The sequence below is a fragment of the Mytilus edulis genome, chromosome 9, assembly GCF_963676685.1.
Source record: "Mytilus edulis chromosome 9, xbMytEdul2.2, whole genome shotgun sequence".
In the NCBI taxonomy this organism is placed as follows: Eukaryota; Metazoa; Mollusca; class Bivalvia; order Mytilida; family Mytilidae; genus Mytilus; species Mytilus edulis.
Genome location: NC_092352.1, coordinates 77167948 through 77194157, shown reverse-complemented (window position 1 = coordinate 77194157; position 26210 = coordinate 77167948). Strand labels below are relative to the sequence as shown.

The window sequence follows — 26210 nt, the reverse complement described above, 5'->3', positions numbered from 1 at the left end:
AAGGCGAGAGTAGTATACTGTTGTGCAATAGACGTATTTACACTTGTATGCAAATTTGCCCGCCATTACGTAAACTCACACAGGTTCCTGTAAACTTTGACATCATAATTCAAAACATTTGACGTCACAATGAAAACGTGATTGATGCTTGATGTCAATAGGTGATTTGGGGTAGATCTAAGGTCATTCAGAGGCAAAATACAGCTAGATAATAAGAAGTGTAAATACGTTTATAGTCATACATTGATTAAGTGAAAACAATCTGGGAAAATAATGGAACAACAGAAACACTGAACTTCTACAAAAACAATCGCCAACATACATCATGTACATCGAAACACGCTATTTGAAAAAGAAATGAAATATTCCTGACTGGGTACGGGACATTTAAAGAAAAATGGTGGCTTGAATCTGTTTTTAAGTCCAGTCAAACCTCTCGCTAAAATTACAATATTGAAAATACTGTAAAATGGACAACAACACGTGACATGAATACGGTACAAATAAACACAAGACCATTGAAGACAAATTTAATCATAAATAAATAGTATGAAAGTAAATTACAACTGTTACAGTTAAATAACAAAATATCAACGGACAACTTTCATTAATTTACGACGGTACACCAGACACCTCAATAGAATTATGAATTTGATAAACATTTTTTTTACAAATATTATAAAACAACATCTAGTTTTTTACAAATATATATTTTACATATTTGTTTAACCTTTTCATCATAAATTTAGTTAATCGAATATATAACTGCAGCTGTGCGGAAAATAGTATGATTATTGTTGGTGTACTCAGATTTAAATGTGAAATTGTGTGCTCTTTTATGTTGTTTCAATAAACATGTACAATTTTCAGAATAAATTTAAAACCGAAAGAAAACGTCTCTTCCTCCATGTTTGGATTGGTTTTCCTTGCTCAAAGTGTAAACACCAATGTTGATCCTTTTACATGTATTCTCATAGCAAAAACACCTTTGTTTTATTACAGTGCTGTTGGAAAAACTTGCTTATTGATGGTTTATTCCAGGAATTCTTTCGACGAAGAACATATTCAAACAATGTAAGCAAACACTTGTTTTTTATTAATTTATCAGATAATTTTTAAACAAAGTTAATCAGATTTGGATTTCTTTGCTTTTTCACGATTCCATATCATACATATTTTGTTCATAATAAACACATTAATCTGCCTTCTGTACAAAACGAGGAAATATATGACTTTTGTATGTTTGTTTAACTTTAAACAAGATAAATATGAAGAGTGATCTCAATGTAAATAATTTAGATTTAACTCGTTCAACGCTGAATATCAGAATACGTTTTAGAAATTTGTATATCTATACCAACTGATTCTCAAAGAACAAAATTTGCACAAAGCACATACTCAAAAATTCTGTCGATTTTATAACATGTATAATAGATTTTATAACATGTATAATAAATTATTGACAATTGTATTCCTTCGAAAGGGAATGTATCTTACGTGTTGTATTTCGCAGTAAATGATTTCATGAATATGTTTGTACCACATTCAGCTTCCCGTCAATGGTTTGTAATAATCTCGGAAATACGTTTATTGATTGAATTTTAAACTTCCTGTGCATGTAAACAGTTACATTTCTCTCAAATTATTACAGTGCCTTTGACTAATATAGCAATTATAATATTTAAAAAAATTTAAAAACCTTGAATATATTTTTATACTTAATGGCTTTTACTATAAAAGAGAAGCAACAGATACAAAGTTCTACAAAATTATTCCACAGTTACAAAAATTAGAAATAGATAAAGGAAAATCCAAATATAACGGAATCGAAATAAAAATACTGAATGGGACATAAAAACAGTGCAACGATCTATCTACCTTTTTATGTTTCACAAACTAATAGATTCATTGTTGTTTGATTATCAAGGTTACGATCTGCAATCTTCTATCATTAAAACCCGAGAGTTACACATCAGTCACAATAGTCTATAAACTATCAGTGAAAGCATTTTTTGTGTTAGTCAATAAACGATATGAGTTCAATATCAATGTAACACAAATGAATACAAAAATAGGTTTAGCATGCAATGGTTTAATCAATTCAACAACGTTGTAATCACCAAATCATCACTATTTATTATCTTCGCAGTATTTGCCAAAACTTAGGAATTTTCTGTCCCCAATGCCATTCAACTTCGTGCCTTTTTAACCTTTTCATTTCGTGTTTCGTGTCACTGATGAGTCTTTTCTAGACGAAACACAGATCTGGCGCAAATCAACATTCCAATCTTGGTATCTATGAGGAGTTTATTTGCAACGTAAAGTAAAGGAACATTAAATTGACAATAAATTATTGTAAAGCGTTTACAAGTTCCAATCAAAACGAAATGTATGGTGCATTATCACTTCATACAGTCTTCATAAACAGTAATAAACTCATTAAAAACATTACTGCAATATCGTAATGGAGGAGAACGAATCGAGCTACTCCTCATTTTTTTTACGCTCATCTATCAAATTTGAGGATTTTTAGCATTTATAGACTAGGCAAAAACTCGCTTCTGTGTCTTATTCTTGATTCTGCCAAAAATATGAACATGATGAAAGAAATACATTAGAAAAAGTTATTTTGATTAAAGAACATTAAAAATTATTATTTTCCCCTGAGGCAATAACCTCCTGGAATTTGTTTAGACTCGGTTAGTAATTCAAACCATGTTTGTTCAAATACAGGACATTCAATCAAATGTGAATGACATCAATATACTGAGACAAGAGCAAAGTGTTTCAAAATTAAAATTCAGCAGCTTTCAAGAAATATCAAAATTTCTGAATATCCTTGCAACTTTAGATATGGCAATTAACCTCTTTTTTTAAAAAGCAATTTACTTAAAAGGATCCCTTAGCTTTCTCGTTTGTATTTTTCACGTCTGTCAAGACGGGACGTGTTATAGCTTGTAATTTGGTATCGATTTGTACTCGTTGTGAAAGTCTGTACGGTGATATATAGTTGCTAACTTCTACATCATCTGATATCATATCGAAAAAGTAAGACAACAATACAGAACTCCAAGGAAAATTCAAAACCGAAATTCCCTAAGCAAATGACAAAATCAAAATCTTAAACACATCAAACGAATCGATAACAACTGTCGTTTTTTTGACTTGGTACAGGCATTTACCTCATGTAGAAAAGGTTAGATTTAACCTGGGTAATATAGTTAGCTTATTTATAACTACACTTTATAATAACTACACTTAATACTAACTTGTCGGGAAATGTTTTCCATTGTCAACAATACCACATTCGTTTTATTTTTTCATGAATGGGACAATGTATTATATATGTTTCTTTCTAGATTTGATAATTATAAAGCAAATGTAAAAGTGAATGACATTTATATAGAGTTAGGACTATGGGACACAGCAGGTCAAGAAACTTACGATCGATTCCGACCATTATCATATCCACAAACGGTAAGTTTTCGGATCTGTCTTGATTCATAACGCAACTTGGTGAGATGTTGCATTCTGTGATGCCACAAATAACATAAGGAAAACGATGGTGAATGAAAAACAAACAGGAATTATAAACTTTACATATGTTTCATCGGGCAATAAATCATCACGTCATCTGTGACATTTTCTATATTTTGACATCAGTTTAGATAACCACTTATTCACAATTTAATAGATGATAAATAGATAAGAAGATGTGGTATGTATGCCAATAAGACAACTCTCCATCCAAGTCATAATGTGTACAGTTAAACCATTATAGGTCAATGTGCAGGAAAACTCACGGTCTCATTTATACATATAAAAAATACGAAAAACAACAAATATGTATTAGCAACATTAACCAACAACAACTGAACATAATGTTTCTGACGAAAGACAGGCACAAACAAATTCAGCGTTATGCATGTTATGAACGGTTTAATTGACGCTAACTTTCACCCTCACCTGAAACAATAGTGTAACATTACAACATAGAAAGACATACTATAAAATATCATTTGAAATGGCTTAACTCAATCATAAGACATATTAACAAAATCAAGTGAACATTCACTGAACGAATAAATTTGATATATGACTCAATGTAAATACCAAATTAGTAACAAAAAAGGATGAGAAATGTAAATCAATATCAGGAAGACATAAACTTGGAAAAAATGCTGCCGAATAAAATTACATAAACATGGTTTAACAATTGTTGTAAGGTATACATGTAGTACGAAAATATTTTTTACAAAATGATTAATTTTGTTGTTCATAGAACAGAAGTGACAAATTATTGTCATATCAAACTCTAGCATGTCTCTTCCAAATTATATCTTTCATGTAAAAATCCTGATGGGTTTATGTTTTATTTCTTTTTTTATTTCTAAGAACTGTCTATTTTGTTTTAAATTTCATTTTCAGTGAAAAAAATACTGTTTTGGCAGCCAATTGTTTATTTTGTCGAGACATTTTTTTACCCTTATAATAATAAACAATTTTGAACAACATGTTAGCTGATGAGTGGTTAACATAGAGAAAACAAAAAAAACATTTAGAAATACACTATTTAATAAGCGTCGTGGCTTTGAACAACCGCAAAACATAACCTGCAATACATGATAAAGCGGAATTCAGATGAAACATGCACATGAATATTATGTTCAAATACAGGTCAACCGTATACCAGTTTATGGATATCTCAAAATAACTGTACTTATATTTTTAGGATGTATTCCTTGCCTGTTTTTCACTCGTGTATCGGACAAGTTTTGAAAACATACTGTACAAAGTAAGTAATAACAGCTAGGATGACTTATACCAAATAACCAAAATTACCTTACTCCAAATGGGAAGTCGCTATGCAAATGGCAAAATCAAAACCTAAAACATCAAAAAGTAAAATTGTGAAACAACTGTCATATTCCTGACTTGGTACGGGCATTTTCTTATGTAAAGTATTGTATATTACACCCACCTCTCACTTGTATGACAGTAAACGAAAGTAAGGTATCTTGTGATCATTGTTCGTTTTGGTTAGATCATCTGTCTGCATACCAAATGAATGTAAATTTTATTGCAAAATAAAGGCATCAGGAGCCTGTACTTCAGTGGTTGTCGTTTGTTTATGTGTTACATATTTGTTTTTCGTTCATTTTATTTTTACATAAATAAGGCCGTTAGTTTTCTCGTTTGAATTATTTTACATTATCTTATCGGGGCCTTTTATAGATCACTATGCGGTATGGGCTTTGCTCATTGTTGAAGGCCGTACGGTGACCTATAGTTGTTACTGTCTGTGTCATTTTGGTCTTTTGTGGATAGTTGTCTCATTGGCAATTATACCACATCTTCTTTTTTATAACAGTAGTGTAGTGCTGTTCAAAAGTCATAAATCGAAATGGACATTCATTTTTTTGGCAAAAGGAGAAAATTGGGAAACATATCTATTGGCTATATGCATTTCCCCATAACTGAGTTTATTGGCAAATAAATGAACATCAAACTGATTTTATTGGAGATGTTATCATTTTCATTATAAATGAGCACTAATACACCAGTATTGCATATAGTTCCAACATTGTCTAATGTGTGGTTAAACGCTTAATCGAGAAGTTAAGATCAAAAATATTAAGCTATGGCAACTTAATGGTAGTTTTCAAAGAATGAAACGTTTTGCATTTTTGTATGAAGATCGACAAAAAATATGTTCATTTTGATATGCAATCATATCACAATTTAAAGAAAAATTAAAGATTTTTTTATATAAATGACATCCGTCTGAAGCGCTATTTTTAAGAAACCGCTCAGAGCGAAATATTTAAATCCATTAATGTAAAAACCAGAGGACGTACAAAGCATTGCACAATAAATACTTTTGAATATTCTTTGACAACACACAAATATTTTAAACAATTGAACCTGAATCTACTTTTCACATTGATGTAACTTTTTGAGGATTATATTTCTTTAAATTGATATGGACTAGATAAATAAAGGCAACAGTAGTATACCGCTATTCGAAAGTCATTAATCGATTGTTCATGGGTTATAAACTTTAAAAAACGAGGGAAACACATCAACTGTAACAGGAAAACATTGAAACAACAGAAACACTGAAGTGAACAAAAAACTAACGACAGTGCAACACACATAGAACCGAACTATAAGATAACAACTGTCATTTTTCTGACTTGTTACAGGACATTTGAACCTTGTTTTGTGGCTAGCCAAACCTCGCATTTTTTATGTAAAAATAACACTAAAATGACAACATTACATGACAAGTATACAGTACAAATAAATGCAAGAACATTCGGGACAGAGAAATACACAATACAATAGTAAATTTCGATATGCTAAACACAGAATAAAAACGAACACGTAAAACAACATAGGACAGCACAAAAAAAAACAGCACAACAGAACCACGAACTGTCTTTCACACGACTGAATCAACGCCTAAAAAGTGACGTCATATGTAAATTTCTAAAAATATTGATACTGTTGAAAATCTAAGCATTGCGAAAATTGATAGTTCTTGTAAGATTGGTATCGAGGTTGAATGAAACACCTTCTAATACATAAAAATGTTATGTAAAGACACATCCGAAGTAAGAAGAAAAATACAAAAAGATAAGTTTCGCTTCTGAAAATTCGACTTGTCATATTAACCCTTTTTTATGGCTAGAACTGATCCACTTTTACCAAAAGGTTTCGCAGAAAAAAATGCTGGAGTGCAAATTTCACAGGCACTAGCATTTATTTGTAAAGGTCAACACAATTAAGCTGGGTGGCATGTTTTCAACATTTAGATACATCTCTAGGAAATAAACATAGAGTTTATATCTGGGAACCAGTATGGACAAAAAAACTTATCTATGAATATTTAGTATATTTTCTAAAGCGGCGTAGTTCGTGAATCAATATCTACAATAGGCAACGTAGTTTATTGTTATGCTTAACTATTTAAAGGAAGATGTTGTATATTTGCCAATTAAACACCAAGAAACCAGATCGAACAGCTATAAGTCACCATACGACCTTCACCAATGAACAAAGTTACGCCTAGTTAGCTATAAAAGGCCCCGAAATCACAAATGTAAACAATTCAAACGAGAAATCTACCGGTCTAATCTATGTACTAAAACGTAAAAAGTAACAAACGACAAACACTAAAACACAGCCTCTTAACATCGGACAGCATTTTCCTCATTAACGTGTGTATCTGTAGTTACGAATCAGAGTCATCAAAAAACCCGAGGGAAACACATCAACTGTAAGAGGAAAACAAAAGGAGCAACAGGAACACTGAAGTGCAAAAACTTTACTCATAGCAAATACTTCTTTATTTCAAAGAAAGATAACTTCAGCCTATTTTTTGGAAAAGTTCAAAGTTAACAAAGATTAAGAGGAGAAAAATGTATGGTTGTTTTACACCAAAATAGAAAATAGTCATTCATTACGAGATATAACATGTAAAATAAAGAAATTTCTACGTTCTTTATTACAGTGGATTCCTGAAATTAGACACCACTGTCCAAGAACGCCAATTATATTAGTTGGCACAAAACTCGATGTTCGAAGAAACAAAGGACCAGAAAATTCAAAACATATTGAGAAAAATAGTCATCCAATAACATCCAGTGAGGGACAATCTTTAGCAAAACGAATAGATGCCGTAAAATATATAGAATGTTCTGCAAAGTCTCAGGAAGGGCTTCAATCTGTGTTTGAAGAGGCTGCAAAGGCTGGTTTACTTCCAATTCAGCACAAACCACAACAGAGATGCGTTTTGTTGTGATAATTGATCAGAATAATATACATGTATGTTGTTCTAGTTGTATATATTATCTGATTAAACAAAAAAACATTTTTTTTAATATGTTTTGACTAGTTTATTTATTATCCTTTAATAATAGTGAGTGTCTCATCGTGTAAAGTCCTATTTAAATCAATGGACATATCCAATCAAGTAGACCTTTTTCAAGGGACATTGGTTTTTAAAATCAGTAAAGCAATTGGAATAGTTATGCAAAGTTTCAACAAAATAGTTAAAGAATTGATAAAAACAATCTATGTTTCTTAGAAACTTGTTTAATGAAATACATTTGAAATAAGCTTATCCAAATGTGGACTATTATTCTCCGAGGGTATCACCAGCCCAGTAGCCAGTACTTCGTTCAGTACTGGCATGAAAATACGGATTGTTTGTGTTATTAAAATTTGATGTTACAAAATGATGGAAATTATTATAAATTAAGGAATGTATCTTCCTCATGCAAAGCTCTGATTCCTTTCACGGATTTGGCTATACTTTTTGGACCTTTTGGATTATAGCTCTTCATCTTTTATATAAGCTTTGGATTTCAAATATTTTGGCCATGAACATCACTGAAGATCGAGACATGTATTGTCGAAATGCGCATCTGGTGCAACAAAATTGGTACCGTTAATCTTATTATAGTGATTCTTAAAGTGATGTCAATTAATACCACGAACTTTAATTTTAAAATATTAGTTCTTAATATGTCTAGTTCTTTGCTTAAATCTGCAAATTTTGAGACACGAGCCAATTTATTGGTTATACTGTAAATTGAAATAAAGTAAAAGTAAGTGATTTATTGCCTTATTCAGACTGATTTATCAACTTCCAAATATTCGAGTTTCTTTGAATAAAAAGATCGATTTAACAAATTTAGGGGGATAACTAAAAAAATCAAGTTTTAATGAATTACGGCGGCTCGGGTGTCTTCCTTCATCTTAAATTTTTAAGTAACAGATAACAATTGGTCTTTTATAAGAGACTTCTATTTTATAAGAGACCACTTTTGTATAAGAGACTTCTGTTTCATGTTTGTTTGTATTAACCAGATGTTTATCAAATACCTAATTTCCAAAACATGTATACAGTTAATGATTAAATAAGTTTTCATCTGGAATGATAAATATGTTCGGCGAGAACAGAACAACATTTACATCATCAAAGTCACATGAATCAATATGCAGTCTATGTATAGTGTAGGAAAAAGTAAAATCACAAAAATACTGAACTTAGAGGAAAATCAATTCGGAAATTCAATAATCACATGGCAAAATCAAATAACAAAACGCATCAAAAACAAATGGACAAGAACTGTCATATTCCTGACTTGGTACAGGCATTTTCAAATGTAGAAAATGGTGGATTGAACCTGGTTTTATAGCGCTAAACCTCTCACTTGTACGACAGTCGCATCGAATTTAATAATATTGATAATGATGCGTAAACATAACAAACACAATAGGTAAAAATGTCACAAATAAAGGAACAAAGTCTTAATTCGGTAGGTCACATTACGAATGAAACGGGATTGAAGTTACGACATAAGGAACATAGGAAACGGTTACATTTACTCCACATGGTCATGCTTGGGCATCAGTAAGAAGGGAGACTAGTTTTTCCCTCAACTTATACCAGTAATTTTCTTGATTTCATATCAACCAATGAAATACTTTATATCTCCTTTCCTCCATGTTCATTAAAGGTTTACTCCACGTCTTTGATAAATCTTTAATCATAACAATGTATTGCACTATAATTATATTACGGCTTTTAAAATTAGGTGAACATTACCATATTAACCTTATGTGAAGGTTAGCGTTGTGATTAGAAGTTACTTCCCTTTGATACAAACACTCTTATCATTGGTATGGTCATTATTATAAGTTAATTTGAATCTTTTAAATACTTAGGCTTCTCTACCTCATGAATAGTTTACCTAAGCTGTTTTTGACAAATCTTTTAGAAATTTTAGGTCCTCAATACTTTTCAACTTCGTTCTTTATGTTGCTATTTTACTTTTTAATTCGAGCGTCACTGGTGAGTATTTTGAAAACAAAATGCGCGTCTGGCACAAATACAAATTTCAATCTTGGTATTTATGATGAGTTTATTTCTCCAAAGGTTAACATAGATTTTTAAAAGAGACATTTATTATTTCATTTAAACTCTTAAGCTTACATTTTGTGTATTTGTGTTTTAAAATCAGTTAGAGAAAGTAATATGAGCACTGCTTAAAGTCCAATATTGAAAAGTTAGTTTCCAAGTGTAAGCGTAAGCAATATGCTTGTTCTCACAAATCATGGATACATTTTCAATATTAATATTAAAAGGCATGTGAACTTGTACATGTTTTATATAAATAAGGACAACAGTAGTATACCGCTGTTCAAAGTTCATAAATCAATTTAGAGAAAGAAAATATGGAAAACAACGACATAACAGACACACTGATGTGCAACAAAAAAAAACAACAATGCAACACACACGGAAACTAACTATAATCCTTAATGCTCTTCAACTTTGTAATTGTTTGGCTTTATAAATATTTTGATATGAGCGTCACTGATGAGTCTTATATAGACGAAACGCGCGTCTGGCGTACTAAATTATAATCCTGGTAACTTTGATAACTATAATACAACAATTGTCATTTTCCTGACTTGGTGCAAGACATTTTTAGAAATAATCATATTGTTAAATGTGGGTTTTGTGAATTTATTTTCGTTGAATTGAGCTCAGATGTGTTTACAATCGATAATGTTTATTTATTTAATCGGTAATCCGCTTTTCAAGATGCTATCAGCTGATTTTTTTAAATTTCATTGAATATTTCAAGTGAACATTTATTCAATAACAGGGAAATATTCGATTCAATAATAAATCTGTCTGCTCTTGAAATATGTGCAATGTGTTTGGCTTGGGCTAAAAACATTTTTCCTTGTTGATAGGAGATACATCATATTCATTGTTTTACAATGTATAAATTCCTTGATATCTATGACATTTAAATCGAAAATATACAGACGTGATTAAGTGGCTAAATTGTATAACTTCAAAATATGTATTTGTTTACTTGAATATTAACTTATCTTTAACTATTTTAGTTCCTGTTCTTAAGAAAATTATTTTATTCCTCCTTTTACGTTAAACATTCTGATATATATAGATGTACGTATACATATATTATTACTATAGGTATAGAGAATCACGGACTATTTTAAGTTCCTGTTTTTTTTTAAATGATTTCATTCCTTTTACGTTAAGCATTCTTATAAATATAGATGTACGTGTAGATATATTATTACGATATGTATATCTATAGTGAATCCCGGAAGACCTTCAATATACATTTTATTATCAAGTTAAAAGTCAAATCGAATTATGGTAGTCGTCATACATTTTAAGTGGAACAAATAGGTGTTATAAATTCGTAAATCTATAATCTAAACTTTAATATGCAGCATGTTAAATGTGTTGTAGTCGGTGATGGGTGAGTTACAAATTATTTTATTAGTTATGTGTATGATCATTCTCACTATTGATAAAATAATTTAGTTGTTAAGACTTCATCATACCTTTCAGGAATATAACAGTTGTTATCCATTTTATTCGTTTGATGAGTTTGGACTTTTGATTTTGCCATTTGATTAGGGACCTTCTGTTTTGAATATTCATCGGATTTCAGTATTGTTGTGGTTTTACTTTTTCGTTAATCAGATATAACACAAATAATGATATTCTTTCTTTATTTTATTTGTTTGGCTGTATAAATATTTTGATCTGAGCGTCAATGATGAGTCTTGTGTATACGAAACGCGCGTCTGGTTTATTAAATTATAATCCTGGTACCTTTGATAACTATTGTATGTTAAATAATCTTCCGTGTGTGTATTGATTTTATTAAGGCCTATTTATACCATCATGTCAATTTTCCTTCGTTTAGTTTATAATACAGATCCTATTTTTCTGTTACAGCAATGTAGGTAAAACGTGTTTGTTAATGGTTTATTCCAGTAATACTTTCAACGAAGACTATATTCCAACAGTGTAAGCGCACATTTAATTTTATTATCTGTTTTACATGTATTTATGAAAATAAGAAGATATGGTATGATTGCTAATGGGACAATTCGCAACTAGAGATCAAATGACATAGACGTTAATAACTATAGGTCATCGTACGGCTTTCAACAATGAGAAAAACCCATACCACATAATCAGTAATAAAAAGGCCCCGAAATGACAAGTGTAAAACAATTCAAACGAGAAAACCAACGGCCAGACTTATTCAGAAAAAAAAAACAATGAACGAATTACAAATATAATAGATATTAGAATAAGGTTAGGTCATTTGAATCACGATTTCGTTGCTTGCATACATACCATAGAGAAAATTAAAAAAAACAAAATTCACACAACCTGTCTTCTCCCCGAAATACCAAGTTACATGATTGTTTGTTTATTTCATAAGCGAAATAAAGAGAGTGATCTCAAAGTGTAAAAGTTTCCTTATAAAGTTTTTGGTATGAAGAAGATTGTGTTTGTTAGAAATGTATGAACTTTACCATTTGTCTCTCCGTGTGCTGAAATAAAATATACTTGAAATAAAAAGAATATAAACCCACGTGTATTCTTTTTTGTATTTCGTCGTTTAAAACAAGTACGATAAAATTTATGACAATCGAAAGGGAATGTCTCTTCCTTGTTGTATTTCGCAGTAGTTGATATCATTTAGTTCGTATCACTGTAAATTCTCAGTCACTGATAGTTATCTATAAATATCTCGGAAATACGTATATTGATTTCATTTAGTTACTATTTCCTGTGTATGTAAACATACTGTTTCGTCCAACAACTTAACGTTTAAGGCAGGCCGTTGACACACAACTTTAGATTCATGAAATTTTTAAAAAAGCTAAATAAGTTGTGTATACTGTAACATCCGTTTTATTTAACAGTTTACTATTAAAAAAAACACGTGTTTCGTAGACTTCTCTTAAAGTAAATTATGTATCTCATGTTTGCAGTGCTATTGAGTTTTTGTGTTCCCGTACTCTAATTCGCTGACGGTTTTTACGATTGAAGTGACCTGAACAATCAGATCTATCAACCCTCGGGTAACGCACTTGGTAAGAACAAGTGATGAACGAATAATAAAAGAAAAGATAGAAAAAATGTGGAACTTAATATTTGATTATTGATTCTGAATAAAATTGAGAATGGAAATGTTAGCACAACAAATCATTTCCTACATGAAAAAACAAATTTAACTAACAAATGGAACCGCATGCGAACTAATATCTCACTTTTTCACGTTTTCTTTGTTTATCAAGATTACGATCGGTAAACCTCGTCACCAAAATATGAATGTTTATTATCAGCGAATCAATGTTATGCAGATAAACCTTAAAGGGGCACTAGCTACAAGATATATAAAATATCTAAAGTTTATTTTTTTTTTGTTTTGTTTAATCATTAATGAAAATGAAATAGTTAAATAATAATTCGGAGCAAGTCTGAATAATTTGGTCACAATAAGCTAAGAAACACTGATGATGAATGGTTTACTTTCAACAGAATAATTCGACCTCATTGAATTCGTATTCATGTGAACTTCAATTTAAAACCTTAGCTAGAGATGGATAACGCATGCATTTTGCGTGTTAAGTAAGTAAAAAGAAAAGAATATCAACATTGAACATGTTGAAAGTGAAACAAAGGTTAATCTTTGATTTACTGATTCGATCTACAAAAAATCATTCTAATACAGGTAAAAAAGATGATTAATTTATATGTTTTTGTCTAATATATGAAATTAAACAGACCTAGAAAAATTCAATTACAAGATTCCACTTTCTATTTATATCTATTTATGTTTATATCGCTTATATAACCATCGGAGGTATTCAGGCGTCAACTCGATAATTAATTAGTTTGCGTCCAGACTAAAATACACACGAAACGAAGCTACATATTATCGAGCACATGCACTGTAAATAATTCATTTTAAACTTGTTATGATTTGGATAAATGTTGGAAGATGTGGTATGAGTGCCAATGAGACAACTCTCCATCCAAATAACAATTTATAAAAGTTAACAATTATAGGTCAAAGTATCGCCTTTATCACGGAGCCTTGGCTCACACCGAACAACAAGCTATAAAGGGCCTCAAAATTACAAGTGTAAAACCATTCAAACGGGGAAACCAACGGTCTAATCTATATAAAAAAACGAGAAACGAGAAACATGTATAAATTACATAAACAAACGACAACTACTGTACATCAGATTCCTTACTTAGGACAGGTGCAAACATTTGCAGCGGGATTAAACGTTTTAATGGTACCAAACCTTCTCCCTTTTACTGAGACAATAGTATAACATCACAACATAGAAAACCACACGATAAAATATCAATTGGAAGGCTTAACTCCAAACATGGTTATAGATCAAATATGAGAATTTGAGTCTAATCGCTGAATACGAATTTGACAGTAATTGTCCCTTTAATGCTCGTTATAAATGAAAATAATATGAATAACAAACTCATTGTTGCATGTGAATACATTTGTTCCCTCATTTCAATTTTATTGTTATTACAAGACATTAATATTATTTTAACTTAATTCCCTTCTTTTATTTTGTGTTTCGAGAAAATATATTAAATCTCCTTCCTAAAATATTCACAAAAATGTGTATTGACTTATAAATTGCTTAAGATAGTGAACTAAGTATATTTGTTGTAGATATGATAATTATAAAGCAACTGTAATGGTGAATGACATACCCGTGGAAATGGGATTATGGGATACTGCAGGCCAAGAGGATTACGTTAGAATCCGTCCATTATCATATCCACAAACGGTAAGTATGCATGTCTTTGTAGATTTGATCGTTTAAATTAAACATTATATGTGGGAAGAAAAATAAACAACACAATCGATGGTATAACATGCTTTAACTCCGATCACAATCTGCGGGTTTTTTTTTTCAATATTGAAAGAAGCCAAATTGGCAATCAAAACTGTTTCAATAGTTGAAAAACGTAAATTGTCAAATAAAAACGATGGAAAGACAAAGAGTCAATAACGTATTAAACAAGAGGAAATAATTACAAGGCACACACCATCCCAAAACATAGTACCTGTATTCAGTTGCTCTTTTGGAGTTTGGCACCATGGCTAGATCCCAATCGTCGGTTGTGCACTATGCTAATAATAAACCGCATCTTCAAGAAAAGTTACATTTTGAGATGCTATCAAAGAAAAGATACAAGTGTAACAAACAGAATTTATCCATTTTCACTAACTATACACTTATCTCAGACTGTAAACAAAATCATTGTGTGGTCCGTGAAATTTACGCGACACGTAATTACTAGATTTATTTCACTTGACTGGGCGGGGTTTAGGAAGTTTGCGTATTTAAGACCAGTCTATCTATAGACAGGAGTTTTGAATGAAATTCCAGTTATTCGTCCAATATCATACACTCAGTTCTTTTGTATATACGTTTGGTGACACTGATAGGTGAAAAGAATTTAATAATAATTATAACGACAATCATCCTTATCACACTCATCTTAAAATAGACTGTCCTTATGCAAATTAAATCATTAGCCTCCGCCCGATCAGTTGAAATAACATTGGTAATAACAACTGTGTAAATAACCGTCCAATTACTTTGTATCAGGCACATCTAAGTCACATTCGTGCAGTTTTGTTTTTTGTAGGATTTTGTTTATGAACTAACTAATTTCTAAACTTTAACATGTTTTAATGACAAAACTAAGGCCTATTGTGGCGGCAAATAATTGTTTTCGTCGAAACTTACCCTTTTTAAACTTTAATTGAAAACAGACGTTTTCGAAAACACTTTACAACACGATTCTTTTTTTAAATGATTTAAGTTTTCTTTATCTTTTGTTGCTGATAATTTAAAGAAAAACAACAATAAAGATGTTTTCATCTCCCAACTGAACTTTACAAAAATGATATTCAGTTCGTTAATAATTTAACAATTTATTAAAAATGGGAATCCGCACACAAAAGACGAATGATGCTTGCCATAATGCATCAGATAAGAAGTTTTGACACTGCGTGAATTGATCAGAGATAAACATTGTGTAAATAAAATACGCAAAAACATTAATGATGTGGCATTTGAATGAGTTGGACGACAGCAAACATTAATTAGGGAATCATCTCATGCTAAATGTATCATGCAATCATCAACTGAAATACATAATCCAGCGGAGCTTAGAGGTGACATATATTGTACAAATGAATATTATGTACATATATATACATAGCTGATATTTAGAACAGTTTAAAAATATACCTTAATAACTATTATTTTATTTTTAGGATGTATTCCTTGTTTGTTTTTCATTGGTTTATCGATCTAGTTTTGATAACATACTTCACCAAGTAAGTATTTGCAGCTAAGCGGAGGTAAGGTGTGTTGTGACCATTTTTTTCATTTTGGGTCAGTTCTTCTGTTAGCATATCATAAACCAGACACTGAATGTTTTTTAATCTTTACGGCAGAGATCAAAAGTAAAATAACAACAATACTGAGCTCCGTGAAAAATCAAAACGAAAAGTCCTTATCAAACGGCAAAATCAAATGCTCAAACTCATCAAGCGATTACAAGGGATAACAGTTGTCATATTCCTGACTTCGTATAGACATTTCCTGATGTAGAATACGGTAGATGTAGCCTAATATACCACTTTCTAGTTCATCCGTCACCGGAAAAAATCGTCAATTATGCACGCCTTTATGACGTCATTTACCAGATAGAGGAGATCGCCTGTATTCCTGCACTATTCAATTAAAGTTCATCAAGGGTCATAGTGATCGTCATTCAAGATAAACTTGAAATAATGTTTGTTTTGTAAGTACTTCGTCACAATTCCCTAGCAGTGCTGATTGTCAATTATGAGAATTTAATTTGCCGAATAGTTCGTGCAAAAATAGCATTATAGTTTTCCAACCATGCACTTGCTCATCATTGGAACGGAAGTGACGATGCTCCTAACGCACGACTGATGTTCACTAAAAGCAGAGTTTTTGACGGAAATGCATCGAACTCAAAAGTTTTTGGATAGCTTATCATTGATTCAAACTAATAATTAAGAATTCAAAGTGAACAAAATTCCCTCAGGTTTAAAAAAAAATCATATTGCAGCCAAACATAGATAGATAGATAGATACTTTTATTATTTACCAATCATGGTGCCCAAAATTTGAGCTATACAATTGAGTGAATTACAAAATTAAGCACAGAAAATAATGAGAATGATTACAGTACATTTAAACAAAAACAAAAAAAATACACATGAATACAAATGCACACTAATTAATCTGATATAAACCAAGTTCATGAAGTTATTGACAAAACGTATGTGTAACTTGGTTAGTTATATTGAAGTTCCAACATTCATTTTTGCAGTGGATTCCTGAAGTCAGACACCACTGCTCAAGAACACCAATAGTGTTAGTTGGTACAAAACTTGACATTCGACAAGAACCAGGAAATTCGTCGCATATTGAAAAAAATACTCGTCCAATATCATTCAGTGAGGGACAATCTTTAGCAAGACGAATAGATGCTGTCAGATATTTAGAATGTTCTGCAAAGACTCAAGAAGGGCTTCAGTCTGTGTTTGAAGAGGCTGCAAAAGCTGTGTTATTTCCGTCTAATCACAAACCAAAACGAAGATCATGCATTCTATTGTGATTCCACTGAAGTTGTGTTTACTAAAATATATAATGTTGTATTTGTATACTTTGTTCAAACTATAATTGGCCGTTTCAGAATCTAAAGCATCATGGGTAATTTCATTGTTCGTACCCCAAAGTGAAAATAACGTTACGTCATTGGTTGAATTTCCATTGTTTATAACGTTTTAAACCAATCAAAACGCTTTGGTGTACGCTTTTGAAAATATTACCCAGGATGCATTAGATTCTGAAACGGCGAATTCTAAGATTGTTTTTATTCTTGTTAAACAATAATTAAACAATTCTATCGAAATTGAATGATTTATTCAATACCATTACTAATTCTCAAAACTGATCACACGGGGACCATAATTATGCCCTTAACTGGAAGATATGATATCGACCCTAGAGTTCACTATTGTCTATGACCCTTGACACACCAATCGATTAACAAGAGATAAACGATGAGCTAGATCAAACATATTTAGAGAAGGAATAGCCATGCATTGAACGTATATTTGTAAAATCTTGTTTTGGTTTATCTTTAATGAAGTATTGAACGTATTGTTAGTCCCCGATGGTATCACCAGCCCAGTAGCCAGTACTCCGGTGCTGGCATGAATATACGGATTTTTGTATTAGCTGTTACAAAATGTTAAAAATTATTATAAATTAAGGAATATATCTCCCTCGTGCAAAGCTCTGATTCCTTCCACGGATTTGGCTATACTTTTTGGACCTTTTGGATTATAGCTCTTCATCTTTTATATAAGCTTTGGATTTCAAATATTTTGGCCACGAGCATCACTGAAGAGACATGTATTGTCGAAATGCGCATCTGGTGCAACAAAATTGGTACCGTTAATTTTATTATTCTTTAGTTTTCTATGTTGTGTCATATATACTATTGTTTGTCTGTTTCTCTTTTTCATTTTTAGCGATGACGTTGTCAGTTTATTTTCGATTCATGAGTTTGACTGTCCCTCTGGTATCTTTCGTCCCTCTTTGTAAATTTTAAAATTGTTTGTATGCAAATTGAACATTTGAATAAAATTTTCTGACGTCAGACACACAAATCAATGAATGTGTTTGTAGATAGATGTTTTTTGTGTTCTGTTAAATTGTTCCTTTTAAAATTGTTATACGATGATGACTGATGTACCCATATTTTGACTATTTTATTAATTGTGTCTGTTTAGTAAACGCATCAATGTAAATATCACGGACTTTGATGAGTGAGAGGGTTAGCGCTATAAAACCAGGTTTAATCCACCATATTCTACATTTGAAAATGCCTGTACCAAGTCAGAAATATGACAGTTCTTGTCCATTCGTTGTTAATGCGTTTTGTTGTTTGATTTTGCCATGTGAATATTGACTTCCCGAAGTGATTTATGTATGAACATTTATGACAGTTAATTCAAGCATTAGAATATGCAGCTGCATTTTACTTTAAATGACCCTAGAAACCGACGCATGCCAGTACAATCTATCTGTTCCCGATACCACATTTTTGATGTTATTCTTTTTGACATAAATATTACCGTCTCGAACTCCAGCTGGAAAAGAAGAAGAGAAATATTGTCCAATCGAAATTTGTTTTTCTTTGACCATTTGCATGGATGAATGATAGAAAATAAGCAGCCAGATTAAGTTTTTTGTATATTGAACTGCTGTTTTGAACTCTAGAATAGATGTGTCCATGTGTCTTCTTGAACCTGTATTGTCATTTGGTGATGAAGATGCCGGTGATTATTTCTGTGGAGAGAGTAATATAATTCTAGTGAGTGCTGTTTGTGGCGTGTACGAATGTCAAGGAAAAAATACACCGAAGAGGATATCACTGCCATGCTGGAATTTTAATTTGACAACATATTTGTTGAATTTGGAGGTTTAGTCTTCCAACAGACCATTTGAATCCCAATGGGTACCAATTGCGCTCCTCTACTTGCAGATTTGTTTTTCATATTCCTATGAAGCAAAATTTATCCAAGGGCTTGTACAGAAAGGAGAAAAGATATTAGCCCAGTCTTTTAATTTCACCTTTCGGTATATTGATGATGTACTGTCTCTTAATAATAATATATTCAGTGATCACTTACATTTAATATATCCAAGTGAGCTTGAAATTAAAGATACTACCGACACAGATAAATCTGCTTCATATTTACACCTTGTTCTCGAAATGACTAAGGATGGTAGGTTGAATACCAAAATTTATGACAAACGCAATGATTTTAATTTTCCTAAAGTCAACTTTCCATTTCTGTATTGAGCCCAAGCCGTGACCTTTTTCTGACCATGATAGTGACTGAAAAGGACAACAAATCATGTTCCGGCATAAAACAAAATACTGAGTCTTTTTTTTCACTTTTTATGAAATCAAAAGCACATTACTTATAAGACTAAAACAACTGGCAAAATAAAATATCCGAAGTTTGTTGTTATAACACAGTAGATGTGTTTGAATTACAAAGTATCAGATAATGGTCGAGTTGTATGCAAATCTAATCATTTTTTGATAAATGCCTCTACCCCTTGATACACAAAATCTGGCACTCTTACCGACACTTTATCTTTTGATGAAAAACTTGTTTTAAAACCAGTAGATTTTAACTAAGAAATTGCTATTTGGTTGAATTCCATGACAAAAATTTGATTCCATATGAATCATATGGGGAAGTCCGTCAAAAGTAGTTTTTTATCCAGACATTTGCATATGAAGCCTCAAAATCTGCAACACGGAAAACTAGTTAGAGGTGTTTGAGAAAACAGACCACTAAAAACGTTTACTTCAGCTTGAAGGAAATAGATTATGATTGGGTTCTTTCCGTGCAATACGTTACACAATGTATATGGTACTAAAAATTATCATAAAAGAAATTTTGATACTTGAACTTACCTTCATCGTTTTTCTTCGCTTCAAAATCGCAAGCCCGTGTCAAACATAGCCGACTCCCCACATGTGGCGTTCCACACGGTGTACACGAGGAATCGTACACAGCTGGTACTTGTTGAGATATATAAACACCATAAGAATCCGATGATGACAAGGAAATGTCACCATCGAAAAAGGGGTAATTAACAATAGGAAATGAAAAATAATTATGTTTTGGTTATAGATTTATAAAGTTCCCTATATGACAAAGGCCACAAGATTAACAATGCTAAGGCTTTACAGTAGTTACTAAAATGCATTGATGTTTTTTCACTCTCTACAGGGGAAACGGTACTATTTATTCTGCCATAGGCGACAATACTAACATTTTCTAATTTTACCACTTTTTATAAAAAAAAAACCTGGATAACATGTGTGGTGTTAGTACTTTATTACTCTATTTTAAAAATTGAAGTCAAATAGTATCATGACCAATTTCAAACGGAGCTTGTTTATGTTATCCATGCCCACCGTCATTTTGCAGCAAATTTATAAAATTTTGAAAGCCTTTTCGAATAATTCTCTAGAAAATATTTCAATAGGTTTTAAAATTCATATTGTAAATATAAACACTGCAGTTATTCATAGATAAATAAAAAATATAGTGTACCCTTACATCCAATAACGGCGCTCCTAAGTTGACTTCCTTCGCCTAGGGTACACAAAAGGCCAACCTAATGCTAGGAAAATGTAATACTACCGTTTTCCCTACACCAGGGTATGAATGTTCTCAATTTAGCTGACGTTGTTGCGTATGCATATATCCCGCATAGCTATAGACAGTCTTAATAAGTGCATTATAAATTAATAAACCATAAAACACAATTTGGACCAAGACATGCAAGACAACCAATCTAAAGACATCTCGGACTATTTTAAAGACCAGTTTGTAAAGACAAAACAAATACAAGGATAGATCAAATAGTTGTAATACATCGTTCAAATTGTGTTTCAAACTTGTTATGTATAATTTGTTTTTAAAGTTGTCCAAGAATTTTTGTACCCGATTTATTTATTCAAACACCTAACTGTCATGTTGGATATCAAGATATATATAAAAAAAAATCCTTGTATGTTACTTAATATGTTCTATAGTTTTTTCTAATAAGTGTTTGCCAACTTTTTCGACTCTCCTTCTTTTTTACAATTACTTTTTACTCTGTTTTAAAAGAATGTCGTACTTCCAAGATTGAATAATTATAAAATATAATCTAACTTTAGTATAGGGGATTTCCATTTCTACTTTAAATTTGTGCCTTAATTTCTCGCTTTAAATGTTTTCCGGTTGTATAAATACTATCCAACTAAAATCGTTTTAATCATAGATATCTAAATATAGGGTTTATTATCATATTATAAATATAATATTCAAATCGTTGTGTTTATACTCATAATAAACAGATAATGGCCAAAAATATCAAGTGTGTTGTAGTAGGAGACGGGTATGTTTTTACTTATAAAATTTATTTAATGTCTTAACTTAACTTTTCATTTAAAAGATAATAAATAGTAAATTATTAGTTATATCAATACGTATATTTAAAGCTTAAAATGTGGAAGATGTTCAAAAGTTTTACGTTAATTTGATGTTCAAAATTTTAAATCATTCAAAACACCAAGGATTATCTACCCCAAGGCACAGCACGCACAGAAAAGATTCACAGACACTGATCAAAACATAAATTGTGTTGAAGTCTGTGAAATATTATGACTGATATAAAGAATAGCTGTGAATTGTTCAATATCAAATCTGTTTTGTACACTATCATTCTTCAAGAAATCAAGCACACTTCTAAATTGCCTCTCCCCCTTTTTCTTAAAAACCTAATGATTGGTGCTTTAATGTTGTTCTCAAAATGTCAAAATCATTCAAATACCCCAAGATGCTTTCACCTCTTGACAAAGATTGACTTACTTGCTTCGTAACATCATTTGGATTTGGTTTGTCAACGCAAAGGAAGTGGCTTAAAGACTTTAAGTGCATATAAAAACAATTGATATCTCGGAATATAAAATTTGGAGGAGGAGTTACATATAAAAAGTGTTAAAAGAGAAGATTTCCTACGTATTAACTGCAATTGCTTCATTAATCCAAATGTGTAAACTTTGTTTTTTGACAATATGTAGCAATGCATGCAAAGCAATTATCAAATCGTGTTCTTCGAATTGCACACATAAAATGCCTATCACATATCAGTTTTACGAGAGCGAGAGAGAGAGAGAGAGAGAGAGAGAGAGAGAGAGAGAGAGAGAGAGAGAGAGAGATAACAAAAAATATGTAAATACATTGCCTTTTTCGTTACAGAGCTGTTGGTAAAACTTGTCTGTTGACTTGCTATGCAACTGATACCTTCCCCGAGACATATGTACCAACTATGTAAGTATTTAACTTGTACCTAATTAATCAATTGACAGCGGGGCATCTTCATTTGCGGTTAAGCGAAAATGCTACAAGAGTCACACATGTTTCCTTTATTCTCCAAAAAGAGTGCAACATTTATTTTTGAGCCATGCTGATTGTATACAATCTCCAGCACAAAGTTCATATCCGCTTTGTATACGTTCCGCAATGCCCAACTTAATATGCGTGTGCAATCTGCGTAGTCTGGAACGGAACGAATATAAACAAGGCGTACAAGATTGGGAATACTAGTATATTCAGATGAAGAAGAACGTATTACTCTACTTTTGGGTATATCTGGACCTATTGAATTGTGCATCAATTTTGAATTGACATTTAGTCGTTATGCTTCTTTGTTTTAAATGATTCAAACTGTTTCAGTTACAGTGCATTTGACAATGCCATTGAAAAACATATAAAAGAGACTGGAGCATATAGCTTTACCTTTTCTCTACATCTCTTCCATTACAGCACTTTCTACTCATTAATTCTACTACAACGAGTGATGGTCTGAACATGTTGAATAAGATTTTCACTTTCTGCGTCTGCACGCATAATCAAGGAATTAGAGAGTTATATATCATGATCTTGTCAAAATGGTGCCGAATTACCTGTTACAAATTCAAATATTTAACTATTAGTATTCATAACATATGTCATATATTCTTTACTGTCAGTAAAAATTCATATTAATGTACCACTAACTTTTATTTGAGTAGATTTGATAACTATTCTACGACGGTTTGGGTTAACCAGATACCAGTTCAGTTGGGTTTATGGGATACAGCTGGACAAGAAGATTATGACAGGTTACGTCCCTTGTCATACCCTTTGACGGTACGTGGCTGTGTTAAACATTTTATGAAAAGAGTCTACGACGTCATTATTATTACTTTTAAGAAAAAGGTGAAAAATGGTATTTTAATGAAAAATTCAGTAAAATATCGAAATATTACATCTGATAATTGAAATATAATACGAAAAGTTTCTTGAATGAATAGCAAATAAAATGGCTTCAATTTTTTTTAGGATGTTTTCGTGTTATGTTATAGTGTTGACAACAAAGCAAGTTTTCAAAATATCAAGTCAAAGGTTAGTTTGTAAAGTTAACGATATCGTAAAGAATTGACCATGCTTCAATCATATCTTAACGCAACGTTGGCTATGCACACTTCGCCTTGTAAGCGAAGCGTGAACAAAATGATCTCTTTTTAAATCAAATAAATTGATTTTAATTTATGAAGACTATGTTTCATTAGACACATTGTACGCTTGGTATCACCTTATTTTGATCCAAAATATAAAAATAGCATCAGACACCTTCTTAGGGAGCTGCCATTTGATTTTTATGGGGGGCTAGGATGAAATTTGAAAAAATAGGCAGGACAAGAGTTTTGAGTTAAAAAAAAAGGCAGGATGAGGCACTTGCCAAAAAAAAAAGTCAGGACGACAATTTAGGTAAAAAAAAGTCAGGATAAACTAAAAACAAAATAAAATGGTAGCTCCCTTACCATTTATCACGTCGGTCGGTCTTCCGTCTCACGAGAATTGAAAACTAAATATTAAACAGTTGTGATTAATCTCATTAAGAACAGATATCATCATTGTTGTAAAACTTCATTATTTCAATAGGTTTTTAAATTTATGAGAAGTATATTTACAGAAAGTGACAGCTTAAATGAAGTCCATCAACATAAAAAATAAAGAAGTAACCGTCAATTGATGGTCATCATTCCGTGTGGAAGCTTACATATGTAGATACAATCACCAGCTTCTATAGATGGGGGTCTTCAATATCAATATTCTTTGATATTTTATAAAATGTTAATCTTTAATGTTTATACTAAGGATTTCTACCTCAGTCGTATATTACCTTAGCTGTATTCGGCAAAACTTTTAGGAATTTTGGTCCTCAATTCTCTTCAACTTCGTACTTTATTTGGCCTTTTTAACTTTTTTGGATTCGACCGTCACTGATGAGTCTTTTGTAGACGAAACGCGCGTCTGGCGTATATACTAAATTTAGTCCTGGTATCTATGATGAGTTTATTTAGTATTATCATTATTCTTTCAAATGATTCTTCTTTTGTGGGTCCCTTTTCTCCATATTTTCTTTCTTCCACATATTGTTTTCTACTATATAAATCCCATCCAGACCCTCTTTAATGTATAAAATCGAGAATAGTGGTTCCTTGACAAAAAAAATTAAACTGACAATTCATTATGTATTATTTTCAGTGGTATCCCGAAGTTTCACATCATTGTCCAGATGTCCCAATCGTACTGGTGGCTACCAAAACAGACTTAAGAAAAAAATCCATAAAATCTAAAAAGAAATCAAAAGAAATTAGTGAAACAGTTTCAATTGAAAAAGGACAAGCTCTAGCCAATGAAATTAAAGCTGTAAAATACTTGGAGTGTTCCGCACGAAATATGCACGGAGTAAAAGCAGTTTTCGACGAAGTAATAAAGGTAGTAATTGTACCACATAAACGGAAATATTCTAGAGAGCGCAGATGTAAAATGTTGTAGTAGAGTTGCATCTTGTGTACATGTCAATCGGCCATCCTCGGGTGAATCCGCTACTGGTCTTCCTAAATGAAGGTACGGAATCGGCCGAGTTCTGACGGATGGTGTATATGCAAGTCAGTTTGAGCTCAGTGGCTGTCTGGGAAATTCTTATGTGATTTTAAAAATCCATCCAGTTGATTCCTTAAAGATAAAGTTACAGCAACTTAAACATTATCTTTCAGAGGAAGTAGATACAATAATGTACTAGTAGATGTTTTGCCATTACAAGAGTTTTAAAGAAGAAATATTAAACTCAAATATAAAATAGTGAATATATTTTTGTATTTACTGATCATGCTTAAAAGAACAGTGGAAGACATTTTTTGTATGTATTTGTTACTAAATGGTTGAAAAAAATATATATGCTGTTTTTTAAAGACCGACAGTTCGATTCTATTTAAAATCGTTTTCTGGTTTATTTGTTGTAAAAAATCAAACACTAATTAATACCGCTAGGTGGATTATTAATACCGCTAGTAGGATTATCATATAATAGGTATTGAACAGTAAACGTATTCTAATAAAGACATATTTAATAGATATAAGAAGATGTGGCATGAGTGCCAATGAGACAACTCTCCATAAATTTAGTTTTATTCTATTGCTAAGCCATTCACAAAATTATATTTGTGATGGCTTATAAATTTGAAAGTAAATAACACTTTGTAAATGTTTCACGTCCGAAGCAACCTTCATCAGAAACACTCAAGGCAAACAAAAACCATAGCCACGTATGTACAA

At 31.6% G+C, this 26210-nt stretch overlaps 3 protein-coding genes across 3 annotated transcripts; all 3 read left to right on the top strand.

Moving 5' to 3' along the window:
• The first annotated feature begins 896 nt into the window (after nt 1-896).
• LOC139489093 (ras-related C3 botulinum toxin substrate 2-like) lies at nt 897-7819 on the top strand. Its single transcript, XM_071275215.1, has 4 exons — nt 897-1074; nt 3360-3477; nt 4733-4795; nt 7517-7819. Exons 1-4 carry the CDS (start codon nt 908-910, stop codon nt 7805-7807), a joined length of 639 nt encoding a protein of 212 aa, XP_071131316.1. The 5' UTR covers nt 897-907; the 3' UTR covers nt 7808-7819.
• A 3339-nt stretch (nt 7820-11158) lies between these two features.
• Nucleotides 11159-18680, top strand: LOC139489092 (ras-related C3 botulinum toxin substrate 2-like). Its single transcript, XM_071275214.1, has 5 exons — nt 11159-11318; nt 11804-11875; nt 14577-14694; nt 16197-16259; nt 17288-18680. The coding sequence occupies exons 1-5, from the start codon at nt 11284-11286 to the stop codon at nt 17573-17575; spliced, it is 576 nt and encodes a 191-aa protein (XP_071131315.1). The 5' UTR covers nt 11159-11283; the 3' UTR covers nt 17576-18680.
• Nucleotides 18681-21839: 3159 nt separating this feature from the next.
• LOC139489091 (ras-related protein ced-10-like) lies at nt 21840-25788 on the top strand. Its single transcript, XM_071275213.1, has 5 exons — nt 21840-21939; nt 22803-22874; nt 23618-23735; nt 23928-23990; nt 25137-25788. Exons 1-5 carry the CDS (start codon nt 21902-21904, stop codon nt 25428-25430), a joined length of 585 nt encoding a protein of 194 aa, XP_071131314.1. The 5' UTR covers nt 21840-21901; the 3' UTR covers nt 25431-25788.
• Nucleotides 25789-26210: the final 422 nt, after the last annotated feature.

Bases quoted from the DNA above. Each gene is read 5' to 3' on its own strand.
- LOC139489093 (XM_071275215.1), top strand. From the start codon at position 908: ATGTTTGGATTGGTTTTCCTTGCTCAAAGTGTAAACACCAATGTTGAT. The intron at 1,075-3,359 runs GTAAGCAAACAC...GTTTCTTTCTAG, and splicing joins GAAGAACATATTCAAACAAT to ATTTGATAATTATAAAGCAA. The intron at 3,478-4,732 runs GTAAGTTTTCGG...TTATATTTTTAG, and splicing joins CATTATCATATCCACAAACG to GATGTATTCCTTGCCTGTTT.
- LOC139489091 (XM_071275213.1), top strand. From the start codon at position 21,902: ATGGCCAAAAATATCAAGTGTGTTGTAGTAGGAGACGG. The intron at 21,940-22,802 runs GTATGTTTTTAC...TTTTCGTTACAG, and splicing joins TGTGTTGTAGTAGGAGACGG to AGCTGTTGGTAAAACTTGTC. The intron at 22,875-23,617 runs GTAAGTATTTAA...TTATTTGAGTAG, and splicing joins GAGACATATGTACCAACTAT to ATTTGATAACTATTCTACGA.
- LOC139489092 (XM_071275214.1), top strand. From the start codon at position 11,284: ATGCAGCATGTTAAATGTGTTGTAGTCGGTGATGG. The intron at 11,319-11,803 runs GTGAGTTACAAA...TTTCTGTTACAG, and splicing joins TGTGTTGTAGTCGGTGATGG to CAATGTAGGTAAAACGTGTT. The intron at 14,695-16,196 runs GTAAGTATGCAT...TTTTATTTTTAG, and splicing joins CATTATCATATCCACAAACG to GATGTATTCCTTGTTTGTTT.